This window comes from Lutra lutra, chromosome 6, assembly GCF_902655055.1.
Source record: "Lutra lutra chromosome 6, mLutLut1.2, whole genome shotgun sequence".
In the NCBI taxonomy this organism is placed as follows: domain Eukaryota; kingdom Metazoa; phylum Chordata; class Mammalia; order Carnivora; family Mustelidae; genus Lutra; species Lutra lutra.
In genome coordinates this window covers 55,364,491-55,380,877 of record NC_062283.1, presented here as the reverse complement: position 1 = coordinate 55,380,877, position 16,387 = coordinate 55,364,491, and the positions used below count along the sequence as shown (strand labels likewise).

The 16,387-nt window shown below is 45.4% G+C and overlaps 1 protein-coding gene across 1 annotated transcript in view; it reads left to right on the top strand.

Annotated features, from left to right (window-relative positions):
• Positions 1-5,714: 5,714 nt before the first annotated feature.
• Positions 5,715-16,387, top strand: part of TFAP2D (transcription factor AP-2 delta) — a 56,596-nt gene continuing 45,923 nt past the window's right edge. The window contains exons 1-3 of the mRNA XM_047734221.1: positions 5,715-5,831; positions 6,865-7,362; positions 10,933-10,993. Coding sequence (XP_047590177.1) covers positions 5,793-5,831; positions 6,865-7,362; positions 10,933-10,993 — 598 coding nt within the window. The 5' untranslated portion in view covers positions 5,715-5,792. The remainder of the gene's footprint in view (positions 5,832-6,864; positions 7,363-10,932; positions 10,994-16,387) is intronic.

Here is a 16,387-nt window from a genome sequence, read left to right as displayed (position 1 = left end):
CTGCCCTCTCGCGTGAGGGCCTTGGCTCCAACTTGCATTGTTATCAAAGAGAAGACTTCAGACGCGAGTTCCTCTATTTAATTTTCGGCTAATACATTCGCAAGGCTTTTTCATTGCTTGCAAATGCATCTTCTCTGTACGATTATGGAATCCGTGTTGCCTGTCGGCTGCAAGGCTGAAGCGGAATACAGATCCGCGTTAGGCTTTTGACAAACAGCGCGGAGGGCGGGGTAGGGTCGTGCGGAAGGAGGTTTAAAAAAGAAAAATAAGTAAGAAAAAGGAATTTAGAAAAATCAATGACAACCCTTAAACTGAAATGACTGGAGAGTCTGTCAGAAATGTTAATTTCCCTTAAATACCCCAAAGCTCTTTTTTTAAATGGTCTGCCTTTTCTCGTTTGGAATTAGGTAACATTTTACGCAAAGGGGTCCTTCTGTTGTTGAAAGTGGAGGGGAGGGGGAGATACAAAGAGAAGGCAGAAGAGTTATCACATCCTGACTGGAAAAAGACATTCAGGGTCAGCATCAGCTTAGGCTAATAGAAGTAGGAAAGGCAAGCAATTCGTTCTTAGCTGGGGTGGGGGGTGGGGGGTTTCACCTGGAGTGCCTACACATGAATGCCCGTCCTGCCCAAGCCTTTTCTCTTCAAATATCCTGGCCCTTGTAAGTAACTGGGCCAAGTTTTAGCTTCTTGGCTTCTGACCAGAATTTTCCCGGTATTTGGAACACTCTTCTCTCTCCATCTTGCATTCATTACTAATGAGGAAAAAAATGAATGATTCAGGGTTCGGAATACTGTGTCCTGGAACCAACCGGTTTGCTTTTCAATGACTTGAAGGACTGTCCCCCCCCCCCCCCCGCCACCCCCCACGTCCCTACCTATCTACCCACAGTATCCGTAATTGGGAGAGATTTAGAGGAATCAAACCAGAGGAAGTCCTTGGATAAGACCTTTCCATTGTCATTAAAATCCTGAGAGATTGTGAAACTTGGACCCCCCTCCCCCAGAGGGCCCTGAGACCTCCCTCTGTTTGGCACTAGGAACCCCAGGCTGAGCTCAGAAGCTTATCCAGCCAGGATGGAGGCACTGGGGGGAAAGAGGGGTCAGGGGACTCAAGAACAGGTGGAAGGGTGCCTGAGAGAGAGTAGAATCAGACACACTAAGATAGGACAGAGCAGGGGTGCCTGGCTGGCTTAGACCATAGAGCAGGCACCTCCTGGTCCTGAATTCAAGCCTCACATTTGGTGCAGAACTTACTTTAAAAGAAAAAAGATGGGACACAGCGGTCATTGGCTTTCTTTAGGCTCTCTAAAGGCCCCTCTGCTCTGTACTGCATCCAAAACAAAAAGTGGAAGGAAAGGATTGGAAGGATTAGGAGAGGTACTGATATTCAGATCTACACTTCTTGTTTTTGCTTTGTGGAAGGAAGGTCTGCCTACTGTGTTGGATCTTCAGTGCTCTTTCCCCCATACTAGTATCCTTCCAAAGCCAGGTTTTGTAATCATGAAAATTACCTCCTCAACTCATGTCTGGGTTATGGAACTGCATGCCCCACTGGAGCAGAAGACACTAAATTTCATTGTTAGATAATGTACACACATGCCCTGATATGGCATAAGTTTAATGGATTCAGTCTCATTTCTACCTTTCTCTAAAGAGGAAGGAAAGAAGGAAGGGTAAGGAAGAAAGGAAGGAAGGGAGGGAGGGAAGAAGGAAAGAAGTAAAAAGAGAGAAGGAAGATACTCTGGTTGATTCATATGAATGAATATATCGAAGGAAATAATTTGGGTTAAAAGTGTCCAAATAATTGCATTAATTACAATCTCTACTCCATTTTATTTAGCATTATACGGGCAATTTTGTGAGGAAAATCTATTTAGACAACAGGAAAACACACAAAATCTGTCTGGAGGAGCGAAGAAAATCCCAAGTAGGAAAAAGAAAGAAGAGGATGGTGGGGGGAGAAGGGGGTGGGAGAGGAGGAGAAAAAGGAGAAACGTGTTTAATAAAGTTAGGATAGACACTTGTTTGCTGGTAATTGTTCACCAACTTCAAAAATGCAATGGGTGGAGGACTCTTTCAGTAGAGATGTTTGGGATTGGATGACAACTGAGGTGAGTTGTATGATACCAGCACAGAAGCTCAGGAACGGACCTGAGCTTCCCACACCAGCATCTGAACTGTAAGAAACAGTTCATAACCTCTCTTTTCTACCTCTGGACCCTAACTAGATAGTAATGATAGATTTAATATATATAAAATATAATAACAGATTAATAACAATAATAATAATAGATATAATATAGATATATTGAAGATTCCTAAAGCGACTGCAATAGAACAATCCCTCCTGGGATGTGGAGCATGGAATCAGAAGGCAGAACAGAAGCTCTGGGTGCTACGGGAGACCCTTCTTCAGCTTCTAGGGCGTGAGGCTGGCGGGGGTTCTCCTGTGCTTTTATGAGCTCTCTCGAGTGGGCGGTAGCTGGCCGGGGCTTAGGCTCAGGCTAGGATGCTCACTACCGGTTTCTCCAGAGAGGGAGCCCCAGGCGGTTGTCACCATGTCTCCAACTCGCCGTGGCCAGTTAATTCAATTAAGCGCCCGCTGGAGAATGTGTGGCCAATCGCTCTCCCGCAAAAGGGCAAAGCATGGAAAGAGGAATTAGCTTTGCTGAAAAGCCCAGTCTTTGGGTCAAGGAGGATGGCACTTATTAATTGCTCAAAACTATTAATTGGATGGGAAGGGGAGATGGTGGGGGGCGGGGAGAATGACAGAAAAAAATCTCGCGCGCGCGCGCGCGTGCGCGCGCAACACACACACACACACACACACACACACACACACACACCAAGCGCAGCCACACACCTGCCTCGATGAGTTTCTTTAGAAAAGGGGCGCGCCGAGCAACCCCAGAGCAGATGGAAGGGAGCGCTGACCAGTATGTGCATATGGCGCGGATGATTTCCCCAACTTTTCTTTCAAGGACAGACAGCTTTTTTTTTTTTTTTTTTTTTTTTTTTTCTTTTTGTTGGGATGAGGCGAGAGGGAGCAGTTGGCCAAATGGAGTTTCCCTACCGTTCAGATGCTGGTGTGGGAAGCTGGGACACTGGAGTGGGGGGAAAGCTTTTCAAGGCAGATGTGGACCCTGGCAAAGTAGACCCTTAAGCCAAGAGACACACTTCACCCTCCCAGTTTCGTTTCCTTTAAATACAAATACAAGTTTGTTTTTTCTCATTCTGCCAGATCTTTAGTTTCCTCTAACTCCACAAAGGTTCGAGAAACAGTAAATGAACCCTGGACACCTTTTGTCTTGGTATCTAGAAGTCACTCGGGAAAATGAAATGGGGATAAGTAGTGGAATGGAGAGTTCAGATTGCCTGTTCTTCCGTGATGTCCAGAAGGATTTAGAGGGACAAGACAGCTAGAGGTCATTCTGTGGATGTACCCAGCTCCAGGCCAGAGCTCATTACCAAGAGTGTCAGCAGTGCGGGGGCTGCGTGTGGATCTTCTCCCGGATGGGGACAAACACATGGGCCAAACGCGCTGGCACACCAGGCAGAGCAGGCGGCCACCGCGTCCTGAGCCTCCTGGTCATTCCCAGGGGAGAGGGTTTTGCGTCTGCTGCCTGGACCTAAGCCGGGAAAAGAAGGTCCCTTCGCCTTCAATGAAGACGTATCTGACAGTAGAGCAGTTGGGGGAGGGGTTTACAGCTTGTCTGAGAAGGGGCCATCCTTTTCCATTTAAGCTCAGACCAACATCATCTACTTAGAAAAGCGCGTCTGGCAATTCCCAAGATAACCTGCGGGTTCTACCTCCTCCCAGGATGGGGGCTGGTGGTGGTGAGAGGGGTTACACCTTCGCAGAGGCGGGGGCTCCTGGGGTAGGTCGAGGGGGCCGGCTCCAGCTCCCACAGACGGTTATTTATTTCCTCTGTGGGTGGAATATAGAGGCCTCACTCAGTCCTGACAAACAAAAGATTCCGCTGCAAGCATTTTGGGATTCAGCCCCTGGTGCCAAGGGCACTCATCTTACCCCTCCTGCTTAAAGATTAAGTTGGGCATTCTTTCTTTTCATCTTCACTGGGCTTTCATTCTCCTGACTTCATTAGACCAAAATATAGAATTTTGGGGGGGCTTGCGCACCTTGTAAAAGGGTGCAAGTGTTGGGGGCTGACCCTTGTGCAGGACTGAAGTATCACGGATCTCCATTTCAGACAGTGCATTTCAATTCTTGTCGTGTGCCTTTGTCCATTTATATAAAGCAAAGAGCGCTGAGTGACAGCCCCAGTTAGCCTGCATGAGCAGATCCTTATAAACCCTCCCAAACCCCGACCTAAAAAAAAAAAAAAAAAAAAAGCCACATGCCTGTTTGCCTGCGGCTTATTATTAAGACACCTTCTCAGCTTAAACACTTAAAAGCTAACCAAATGAAATGGCAATTAAGACTAAATTACTCCTTCTATCTCTGAGATGAGTCTGTGGGGCCAGCCAGTTCTGACGGGATAGGGTTGGAGAACGGACCTTAAAGCCTCAGTATTCCCGGCATGTAGCCACCCCTACCCTCGCCAGGTGCTGGAACACTTGGTGCAGGAAGCTGGATTTTGAACGAAGTAAAGCTCAAATACTGTTTGAAAGTCAAGAAATCCACCAAAGAGACAGAGATAGGTGTGCACTGCCTCCTTTCTGCCCTCTCTTTGTAAAATATAACTTTCAAACATTTAAGGGTTATTTTGGGGTAGTAGTGTTCAAATACCTGGTGTCACTGCTAAATGTTTTACACCCTCCTCCCCAATCCAGCTCTGTTTCAGAAAGGGAAAAAGCAAAACACAAAAGAGGGGGAAAATGGGCTGGGTTGGGGAGTGGAAGACAACGTTTTACCTAAATGTAGAATCTTGTCACACGTCTTTATTCTCTTGTATTTTTCTTAAATATATTGCCAGTTACACCATTTCTTTATGATGAAAAGTTGGGGCTGTCCACCTTGGCTATTTATTTTAAAAGCTGCTGAAAGTGTAAGCTACCACAGGGTGTTGCCTTTCAAAAAAGGGAAAAGAGCCCAAATTCGATGTAAATTTGGAAAGAGCAATATTGTTTCCACTTGGGTAAGGGCAGACACCCCAATCTGGGTGAAATTGATTTGGGTGCTTGTTGGAAAAAGCAGTCTTCAGCATCTAGGGAGTGGAACCAATAGGAATGAACACTTAGTCATGTAAAAGGAAGCTTTAATTAATATATATTTCTATCTCTAATATACACATATCGGGGCTGGATCTTTATCTTCACAATAAAATGTGTGCAAATGCTCTCTGTAGAGATGAGTCCCCACCTCAGTCGGTATAGAAAAGCATGATAAAGGTTGGAAAAAATGGATAAAAATGTTGAAAGAACCTCCAGTTCCTTATTAGGCGAAGATACAATATTTATTCCTTGTCTCCTGGGATAAATCTCTTCTGCCTATTGTCCTCCCAGTTCTCAGTGCTGATGCTTAATTTTCAAAACTTCTATATTACCAAGGGACCTACGACATCAGCCAAAGAAATACTCAGCAAGTACAAAATCTGTTCCAGGGAGCTGCTTTTGTGCAGAGGGAAAATTTTGTTCCTACAGGTTTTTAAGTGGGTACGAGGCAAGGAGCTATCTGATCCGGGCAAAGCCATTACAATTTAGATCTCTATCTATAGAACATTTTTTTTTCCTTAAAAAAAATTGGAAAATACAAGAAGTTTGGATTTTTTTCCCGATTCTTTTTTTGGAGAGGGAAATTGCATCGTAAGCTTTCGGAGAAACCCAACATGTCAACTACCTTTCCGGGACTAGTCCACGATGCCGAGGTATTATTACTTTTTTTTTTTTTTTTTTTTTTTGAGCGCGCGTGTGTGTGTGGCGGCGGCGGCGGTGGCTGCGGTGGTGGCAGCTTTCCCTGTCTCTAATCTATATTGGACCGTTACGTTTAATTATAATCTGGCTTTCGGGAGAAGTTAAGGAAGGAAAGGGGAGAAAGTTCGTTATGACATCTGTCGCCAGGAAGGGCAACTCTCTGCCATGTTAAGAAACATTTGCCATAATGAGGGGGAAAACATAATCCTAATAATAAAGAAAGGAAGGAGGGGGTGAGGAGAAAGAGATAAAGATGGAAAAAAAGATACTCAGAAAGGCAAAGTAAAGAGATTGATGGGGGGCGGTAGGTGGACAAGGGGGGTGGGGAACAACGCACCCCTTTGGAAAGGGCTTATTCTAGGAAAGTGAAGCAGAAAGAGGGGAGTCGGATTCCTTGCCCCAAATGGTTAAGGAAATGAACAAGTTGAACGATTTGCACAGACTGGATTTTGTAAATATATGGATAATGATTTTGAGCAGCTCTGGCGGAACAGCTCAGCAAGGACAGCCGTGGAATCCCGGTGTTGGGATCTGGTTGCAGTGGCGAGGCGCCGGCCAGCGTTCCGTGCGTGTGGACTCGGGTTCTGCTCCCCGCCGCCCGGGAGTCAGGCGTAAACCTGGCTCTCAGCGCCCAGCTCCCTGGGCAAGTTAAGCAGGGGCTGTGTGTGTGTGTGTGTGTGTGTGTGTATGTGTGTGTGTGCGCGCGCGTGTGTGTGTGTATGTGTGTGTGGTGTGTCACCCGCACCTATATAGGGTGGGGGATTTTTTTCCGCCCTCTCGACTGTGAGGACGAGGCCACCCACCCCCAGTTCGCAAAGGCTCTCTGGCAAAGGCGCTGAGCCGGGGCTGCGGCTCGGCCCCAGCCCTGCATGCTCGCTCCCCTTGGAGAGCCAGAGAAAGCTCCTGGCTCCGGGAGAGCGGTGCCTCGGTTGCAAAATGACAAACCTCAAGTTTTTCTGCTCTCCCTTTTCCCCCTCTTCCTTCCAGATACGTCACGACGGATCAAACAGCTACCGTTTGATGCAGCTTGGCTGTCTGGAGTCCGTAGCCAATTCCACTGTCGCCTATTCCTCCTCCTCTCCTTTAACTTACTCCACCACCGGCACCGAGTTCGCGTCCCCCTACTTCTCCACTAACCACCAGTACACCCCGCTCCACCACCAGTCCTTCCATTACGAGTTTCAGCACAGCCACCCGGCCGTCACCCCCGACGCCTACTCTCTGAACTCGCTCCACCACTCGCAACAGTACTACCAGCAGATCCACCACGGGGAGCCCACCGACTTTATTAACCTGCACAATGCGCGGGCGCTCAAGTCGTCCTGCCTGGACGAGCAGAGGCGGGAGCTGGGCTGCCTCGATGCCTACCGCCGCCACGACCTGTCTCTCATGAGCCACGGCTCTCAGTATGGAATGCACCCAGATCAAAGACTCCTGCCAGGGCCCAGCCTGGGGCTGGCCACCGCGGGAGCGGACGACTTGCAGGTAAATAAGCATGCAGCGAATTTGTCTGCGCCCTCCCCTCTTTGCCCTCCCCCTCCCGAACCGTTAAAGCTCTAACTGTAAGCCGCCTCTCCTCTCTCCTCTCCTCTCCTCTTCCCTCCTCTCCTCTCTTCTCCTCTCTCTGTCTGTCTGTCTCTCTCTCTCTCTCTCTCTCTCTCTCTCACACACACACACACACACCCCACTTATTATGGAAAGTTATCAAAACAATTAGAGGAGGCGTGCGCCATTCTGTCACTCTCATTGGATCAAGGCATTTCACCTGGACGCCCGGGAGTCTGGCTAGCTGCGGGCCCCCACTTTCAGTCCGTCTGCACAGAAATCGGTTATGAATCCTCATTCCTGTCCCTGAGGGGATGGGGCGGAGGAGATCCGGGAGGCTGGGTTGAGCCGACTGGACTCTGAGTAAGACTCGATAAGATGATGACCAATCGCACCTTCAGTCTCCGCGTTTTGCTGGGTCTACCCGCCGGCGTCTCAGGTGTCTGTCCCAGACAGAGCTTGTGGAAACTTACTAAGACTGGGAGGTGGGGGGGGGGGGGTGCTGGTTTGTACTGCGACTTTGTTGGGCTCTAGCAAAAGTTTCCCCGAATATTAGTATTGCTGTGGATAGTAAAGAATTGCAAATGAAAGTCTCAAAATTCACACCAATCAAAGAATCTGCCCAATACACTTCACCAGGCTGTGGAGTTGAACCCAAGTCTAAGGAGACCCAATCCCACCACTCAGTTGGGTAATTGACAACTTTATTTTTCTCACCGGGTTATTAACTTTTACACAAGATGCAACTTCTTAAAAAGAAGGAAATTAAGAAATAAATGAGGGGAGGGAAAGAAATAAGAAGGAATGAAGAAATGAGAAAAAGAAAGGAGGGATGAGAGAGAGAGCAAAAAGAGAGGAAGGAAGGAAGGAAGGGAGGGAGGGAGGAATCTAGATACTGTGGAGACCATCAATCAGATGATCTCTCTCTTACATTTTTCTTAATGTATTTTTGCACATTTTTGCCAACAATAGAATTTATAATTTTTCAGACATACTGCCACAACCACATTGCAAACAAATAAACCCACAAATATCCCAAAAAAGAACTGAAAAGACATTAATTTGTAGCTTCTTCTGGCTGAAAGGACAGCTGTAGCTGAGTGTCTACTTTTTCAGTCCGCACAAAGCTGGCCACCCTCTCCACAGTTCCATAACGAAAGGGGAGATACTCCAAGAGCACAAGTTGGAGACGTAAGAGATCCCTTTTTGCGCACGGAAAATCTTTGCCTCTCATTTACCTCCAAGCAAGGGATCATTTTAAAATTAAAGTGAAAGCCCTTACAGTCCCAACAAAGAGCCGTGGGCACAAGATCGGCACACAAGAAAAAAGATTTGGTTCCATAAACCTTGACTTTCTATATTTATATTCACAAAATAATTTTATACGCTCAGAACATTTTTACATTTTTCACAAGGATCTCCTTATGTCTCAAGGGGGGAAAAATCTGCCATTCAATGCTTAGCTCAACTAAAACCTATTTACTCCTTTTAATAGCCGCGTCTGCTGCTGATTTTTTTGTATCTGTACAAATTTTTTTTCTGTGCTAGGCACAAAGCCGGGCATTTTTCAAAAGAGGGGATTAGAACATTTGCAAGCACCAAACAAAGGGCGAATCCCGTGCAAAAGAACACCGTAGTTTATCCAATTTTCGACTTAGTGCCATTCAACTGGTCATTTATGCAATGTCATCCGACCAAACAACATGTTTTACTTATGAGGGGGAAAAGTTTGTTAAGTGTAGAGACCAAGATTCATTTCTTCTGAGAAAATAAACATCTTAACAGTGCGCGAGAGAATGGGAGGGAGAGTGGTTCGCTCCCTTGGAGAGCTTCGAGGCTCTTTACCTTCTACATTTCAGATATTTTAAGACCTTTTCTTCAGTTAATGTCTTTTTTATATTTATAGTCTTTTTTTAGTTTTTTAGTTTATTGGTCATACTGAGGGAATATTCATACTGAGAGAAACACTCCAACATCCTAGAAGAAGTTGAAGAGTATGATATGTGATGTATTTATGTATCTATGTCTATAGACATGTCTATATATGTACATATCATTGTGTATGTGTGTATATATATATATGCTATATGTGTGTGTGTGTATATATATATATATATATATATATATATATATATATATACAGGAAACAAGTTGTAAATCTGGTAAGTTATTTTCTTGCACTCCTCTTGGACTTAGTTGGCAGAATAAAAAAGAAAGAGAAAAAATGTAATAGCTACTTTTAAAAAGAGAAATAGGGAGGGGATGTGTGGGAGAAACCCGTCTCTCTCCTTTTATTTCTTCCTTTTTAAAACATTCATCAGCATATGCCTCATTTCAAATGCAACAAATGTAAATATACTTTTCCCTGCACAGAATTTTAAGTGAAAGTCCAATGGTTTGCAGGGCGGTCTAAGTCTGCCTAACAGATGCAAACAGTCTTGTGGCTTCAGTTCCATCTTTGAGTCCCCTAAAAAGATTTGCTATGGCCAACAAAGGAAACTGTCACACCTTTTCCCATCACCGCTTTAATTTATGCTCAGTCTCCAAGTTTTTTTTTTTTCATATTGATTTGATAATCACTTTAAGGCAGAACATTTAAAATAAGAAAGAGCTCGTGAGTAGGTTGAAAAGGGGGGTCTTACAGGCCTGCCTCAATATGGTGAAAATGGGGAAGCAAAAGGGAGCCAGGGCTGTAAAGGTTGTTTTGTAAAGTGGGTTTTTATTATGCACCGACTCTCTCCGCATTTACTTAACTCTTCACGGGCTGTTGGGTAGGTTAACACCCTTCAAGGCCTCTTTCATGTCCAATACCTCGTTTGTTTGTAAAGGAAAATGAGCCTTTAACACATTTCAACTCAGGGGGAAAAGACAGAGAGAGAAATTTTTATTTTTCTTTATCAAAAATCAGCAAACCCTTCCCTTCTTCCCAGCTCAAATGATCCCTCAATCCATTAGGAGCCTCAAGATCTACAGTGAGTGAACCTGAAGGTGTTTCCTCTCTAAGGCATATTTTGGGTAGGATACTACTACTTCTGTGGTAAAGCAGAACCAACATCAGATATCTTGAAGGCTGCACTTGAAATGGCTCCTCTGAGCTCCCCAGAAACCCACAGTGCCAGACTTGACACTTTTAGTGTAATTTGCTCCACGCAGAAAGTGCTGTGGAAACTGTCTGTATATATGCTATCTACCTTGATGGGGACTCAAAGGGCTTCTCATTCCCTCATGCCAAGATGAAAGGCACTCAGGTACTTTGAAGTGTAATATTGTATGGTGCTGCAAAATGCATACCTTAAGATTTATACAACTTTTAGATTGTGGTTTTTCTGGCACTTTTTTTCCCCTTAAAATCATGTGTGCTGCCAAACTTGTTCCAGCTCAGTGGTTGCTTTTAAATGTCTACTACAGGGATATGGGGTTCAGGAATGGGGCAGATTGAAAGACTTAACTCATGTGGTCATACCTATTAGTACCTATTTGAGTGCTTTTATTTATTTTTCTTTTATTAAGGGCTCCGTGGAAGCCCAGTGTGGACTTGTTCTCAATGGTCAAGGTGGAGTGATAAGAAGAGGTAAGTGACATGTTAAAATGAAACATTCTTCTCTCATGTGATACTTTGAAGATCTGGTGGTGTTTTTAAGCATTGGATCCCTTGTCTGATGATTAAGAAAACAATTACTCTTGGTCGATTACTTTGGTCCCACATAGGCATACTCCCCTCCTTCACTGAGGCTTGAACCCAGACTGTGCCCCAAAGAGCTATGATAGAAGAGATTTGCTCTTCTCCATGGAACAGTGACACAATCAAAGTTAGAGGGGGAGAAAAAGAAAAAAAAGAAGAAAGGAAGAAAGAAAGAGAAAGAAAGAAAGAAAGAAAGAAAGAAAGAAAGAAAGAAAGAAAAGAAAGGGGAAAAATCCTTGTCACACCTCCTTTCCCCATCACCACATCCTCAAGCAGAATTTCTGGTCTCTTTTAGTCCTGAATGTGCCAGCCACAGCCTGGGTGATTGAGGTGATGGTGTTAGCTTGAGGCTTTGAAGGATTCTATGAAAGGCTAGATTCATTGAGGCTTCGGGGAAGGCTAATGAAACACCAATATTGTAGCTGCCCTTATTTTTCTAAGTGTCCAGAACATTTCTTTCTTTAAGGGAGGTGGGAGGAGGAGGTGGTGTTAACTGTACCGGATAAAGCTTTCTTGTTCCCATCTGTTGAGGAAAACATCTGAATCCAGAGTTACCCATGGAATTGGAAGGTGGGGGGAAGGCAAGGGTCTGAGAGCTGTTGATTTTGGCTCAGACACTGAAGGGGGCTGCATCTCAGATGTTCCATTTTGACAAAAGGTTTTGAACTATGACATTTTAAGGGCCTCAAGGCGGTGCAGATTTTGCTGGCTTCCCCACTTAACTGTACCCAGAGCCTCTGAAGCTTATTTTCCCAGCAAAGCTGAGTAACCCGAGGAGCACACAGGCAAGGGGACCAGCTGTTATCCCAACTTCATACGAATTAATAAGATGTGGCCTATTCACCAGGACTAATTCCAGCTCCAGGGCCGCAGTTGTCTTTAGTAACAGAACTACTAAAGACTGAGTCACTTCTGATGGCACCAAATAAATGTCCTTCAATCCCTGTTCATCCTCTTCAAAGCTTATTGAAAGATTCCAGTGCTTTTCCAAAGAAAGCAATGGATTCTTTCATGTTTAAAGTGCAGGTTTTACAACCCAGTGTCCAATGTGAAATTCCATTTAAATTGAGGAGGAACAAAAACAAAGACTGCTTTTCTTTTGGAACTTGAGGATTGTCATAGTGGATACTTGGAACTTCCACTAAATGTAAAATAGCTATTAGGCTCCGTTGTTTTACTCCAGGGAGATTTGAAACTATTTTTCAAAAAACTGCTAGTGTTGTTCCATAAGGATTTTTTTTTTTTTTTTTTAATGAGTAATAGTAAGCTTGTCAGTTAGGCTAATATTCAGCCATGTTAAAGTGAGATGAAATAGGCCCAAGACTAGTAAAAATTGAAATAAAATTCACATGATATTGGAGGGAGGGATTAATATGCATGGTGAAAGAGGGGCCAGGTGAGATGTGCGGATCTGGGTCTGTGGCAGCGATCGCGCTAAAGGTGGGGCTGAGCACGCAGGGCGCACGGAGATGTCGGTGGTGCTGAAGGACAGCGCCACCAATTAGTGCCCGAAGCCGGCTCCTCCCAGAGCCCGACTGGCGCTACTGCGGTCGACGCGTTCAGTTGCGCAGTTAGTCCAAGATCACCTTCTCAAATGCTTGGAAATCGCATCAGACCTTACAATAGCTGGCAGAGGGTGGGAATTATTTGAGACCGAGGGCGGGAGCTGGCAGGGAGGTGGCTGTGTAATCAGTTGAAGTTTTTTGGAGAGAGATTTAGGGGACACGCGCTCAGCATCCCCCGAGAAAGGCCTACGCTCCTGGATAACCACAAAATGGGAACTGTGGTCCTGTCCTATTAGAGCCATAGAAACGGTCTTCCTTGGGTGATGTTTTATTGCTCTTACAGAATTTCGTGCCACCTCGTTTCACCTGAAAATCAGCATGGAGCCTGTGATTTTAAACCAAACATTGATCTTTTAGGAAAACAGCATAGCTCCAAAGAGAAAGGGGTGGTAGCTTGGGGCATCTATCTGTATTGTTTGACTAAATCCCAGGCCTCACCCCCCCACCCCCACTCCCTGCAAAGGAATTCAGAATTTAGCTGCTGAATTTATTGCATTTCCACATGTCTTACAGAAAGGCCAATTAACTCAGTTGAGCTCTGGAGACCAAGTGTGTGTCTGTTACTCTGAAACAATCAATGTTCATGACAATTTACAAATGGAGAGCAAGGAAGTCTTGCTTAAAAGGTTTTGTACATCCTGTTGGAACCTGCCCAGCCCCTCATCTCAGGACTCCCCGTTTTTGAAGAAAAGCTGAGGAAGGCCCTTCTCTTTCTTGTCATGGTAGTGCACCAGAATCTTAATCTAAATAGCTCGAGTCACCTTTGTTCATCAAAAACCAGGAGAGTATGAAGTTAAGCACTCTGCCATACTGCCATATTGTGTAACGGTTTTGTTTAGGTAGGAATGCCTGTTTCTCTTCTAATCCATGTTTACAGGTAACTCTCCACAGGAAACATGATTTCTTGAAAACCACAACTTTTTGCCAATTTTCCCTCCCTTGCTATGTTCTCTGATAAACTTACATTTCTAATGATTTCTATGATTTATTGTGGGAGGAACAAAACAGATTTCACTTCCAAAGTCTCCTGAGTATTCTTCTAGAAGAAAGATCCCTAAGTGCCTCCTATGAGTTCACCAGGGAGAGGCTGTCCTGGTTTGCAGGGTGTGTGTGTGTGGTGGGGGGCACTCAGTTCTTTAAATTTAGCTATCTCTATTTGCAAAGAACAAAATACCATTTCTCTGACTCACTTCGGTAAGTGGCAGTTACATTGTCTTTGCCTATAATGAAGGCCAAGGAGCCAAAGAAAGCGTGGAAGAGGGGCAGCGGCAAGGTAATTACCACCTAGATAAAATATTTGCCACTGCCTCTGAGATGCAGCTCCCGCACGCTCACTCTCACTTAATGGTGTGCGTGATTTTGCCCGCAGCTCCGCCACTCCAACCATCAGAACCAATAATCTTTACTTTACCCTGTGCTCTCGTATCGATAGCTTCTCTAGCCTCCGGCTTTGGCTTTGATATGTTAATATTTCTGAGTAGCAAATTCTGCAGAGATCATATTAATGTTGTACGTACAGAGTGGAGCTTTGCCTTCGTTGAATATTCAGATACTGGGTTTCAAAAGGCATCTCTTGAAGAAATGAGGCTTCTATTTACAGGAGTCGTCTGTGTTTTTAATCATTAAAAAAAGAAAGGAAAACCCACTCTTTTTTTCCCCATGAATCTTCTGAGGCTCCCTCATGGCCCCCTTCCCTTTGTCAGGCACTGGTCCCTTTCATTTCTCGCTCTGAGAATTTAATAGTAGGAGAACAATGTTGATGATGACGACAACGATGATGATGTTGCTAAGAATGAATGGATCCAGGTTGGAAAGGCAGGGGTAGGGGTTCGATTGGGTAGGGGGCTGTGGCCTGCAGATGCAGATGGAGATGAGATGAGAAGACCCAGCTTTCCCATATTTGGGTGGGAAGTGACATTTTGGCCCTGGTCTTTTTTGAGAAATCGGAATGGCAACTCAAAAAAAAAAAAAAAAAAAGGGAAGAAAGAAAAAAATGAAAAAAGTGAAGAGGGGAAGCGCCCTTGTTTTGCTTTGTGATCACTCTGCCTTGCAGCCCCAGGCTAATTTCAGAAGCTTAAATACCGCCATAGCCTCTGGGCCACGCGGAGAGGGAGCGGACCTGGCTATGGGCAGGCAGGAGCACTTTCCGGATTGCCCGTGGCTACACAAAATACAAACTACTTTGAATCAAACATTTTGGGGGAATTAATATGATCTGAACTCTGCACGTTTTAAGGGAGCTGGAGTTTGTCAGATCACTTAGAGGTGACTGGCACGCCAAGGAGGAGGCATTTACGCTGCGGTACAAACATTGTCAGATCTTATTTAATTTTTTAAAAAATGCTTCTGTGAAATGGAGTTTAGCAGCACTCGCCCAGTCTGCCAATAAGAGGGTGGGTGGACCTGACCGCTCTCCTCTTCTACAGTTCCCACAGCTGGCTGCCCACAACCTGCTTGGGCAGGAAGATGAGCTGCTTCTGCTCTTTCAGTTTTGCCAGGGCCCTGAGTTTTGGAACTCGAGTGAGGAAGAGCCTCTGGCTCTTTCAGCGACTTCCAGGAGGAGTACAATTGGAGTGGGGTGGGAAGCCTTCCTCTTCTTCTTTTGTCAGGGCCCCCAGAATCTCTCTTTACTAGAATTGCCCAAAATCATCTGTATAGCTCATCCATTTTGAAAATAGAACCAGAAACACACCTCTCCTGCCTCGTTAGTCCCCAAATACAGATGCTGCAGATTCGGAATTCAATCTCCTTTATACGAAGACAAAAATTCATATACCAAAGGATCTATAGGAATGGTTTTGGGGGGGGAAATCGTGGGGGGGGGGAGCTCCTTTCCGTAACCCACTGCCATCTCTCCGTTTTCTTTATCGCTGTAAAAATCACCAAAACCAAAGCAATCCCTGCATTGCGAAATGGGGATTAATACATACACACACACAATTATACACCCACCGCCACATTAAACCAGTGTCTCTCTGTGCAGACCTCCCTTTCTTTTGTTCTGCCTGGAATCTGCACAGGAAGGAGCGTGTCCAAACCTCGTAATCCAGTTATACCTGGAAGGATACATTCTCCCCCCTCAAACAGCGCAGTAAGCCGCTGATGCATCATTTGAGGCCTATTTGATTGCAGTTAAACCGCTATCCCTTTGCTGTTTGATTACAATGAGTATCTGCTGAGAAGGGGTGGGGAGAAGCGGGGAGGAGATTACCCGAGGGATTTGGGATTGAGCAGGGCGAGGGGCTAGAGAGGAAGCAGTGGAGAATGATCCTACCCAACCCAGTTTACAGGCGCACCTCACAGAAATGCACCCGCAGAACAAACAGGGACAGGAAACTCCTATAATCGCTTACACATTTTTAATGTGTCAGAAAAAACGAGCGATCACTGGAGATGAAGAAGGGGAGAAAAAAATCCCTGCCGTTTGTATTTCTTTCATTTGAATTGTAAACATCTGTTTGGCTGTAAGGCGAACAGAACATTTATTTTGCTCTCAAGATTTGGTCTAATTATGTCAACACCGAAGCGACGGGGAGTGGGGCGGCGCTGCGGCTTTGGAGAGGCTGCGCGCTTCAGCCCCGCGCCCGGAAGCCAGCCAGGAAGTATTGATCGCACCTGGAGAGCGCGCAGAGCCTCTAGCCATCACCAGCTCTGTTCTTTGAGAGGAAGGCACCCAGAGGGGGCGCGTGGCTTACAGGCAGCTTTAGGGGTGCCAGGA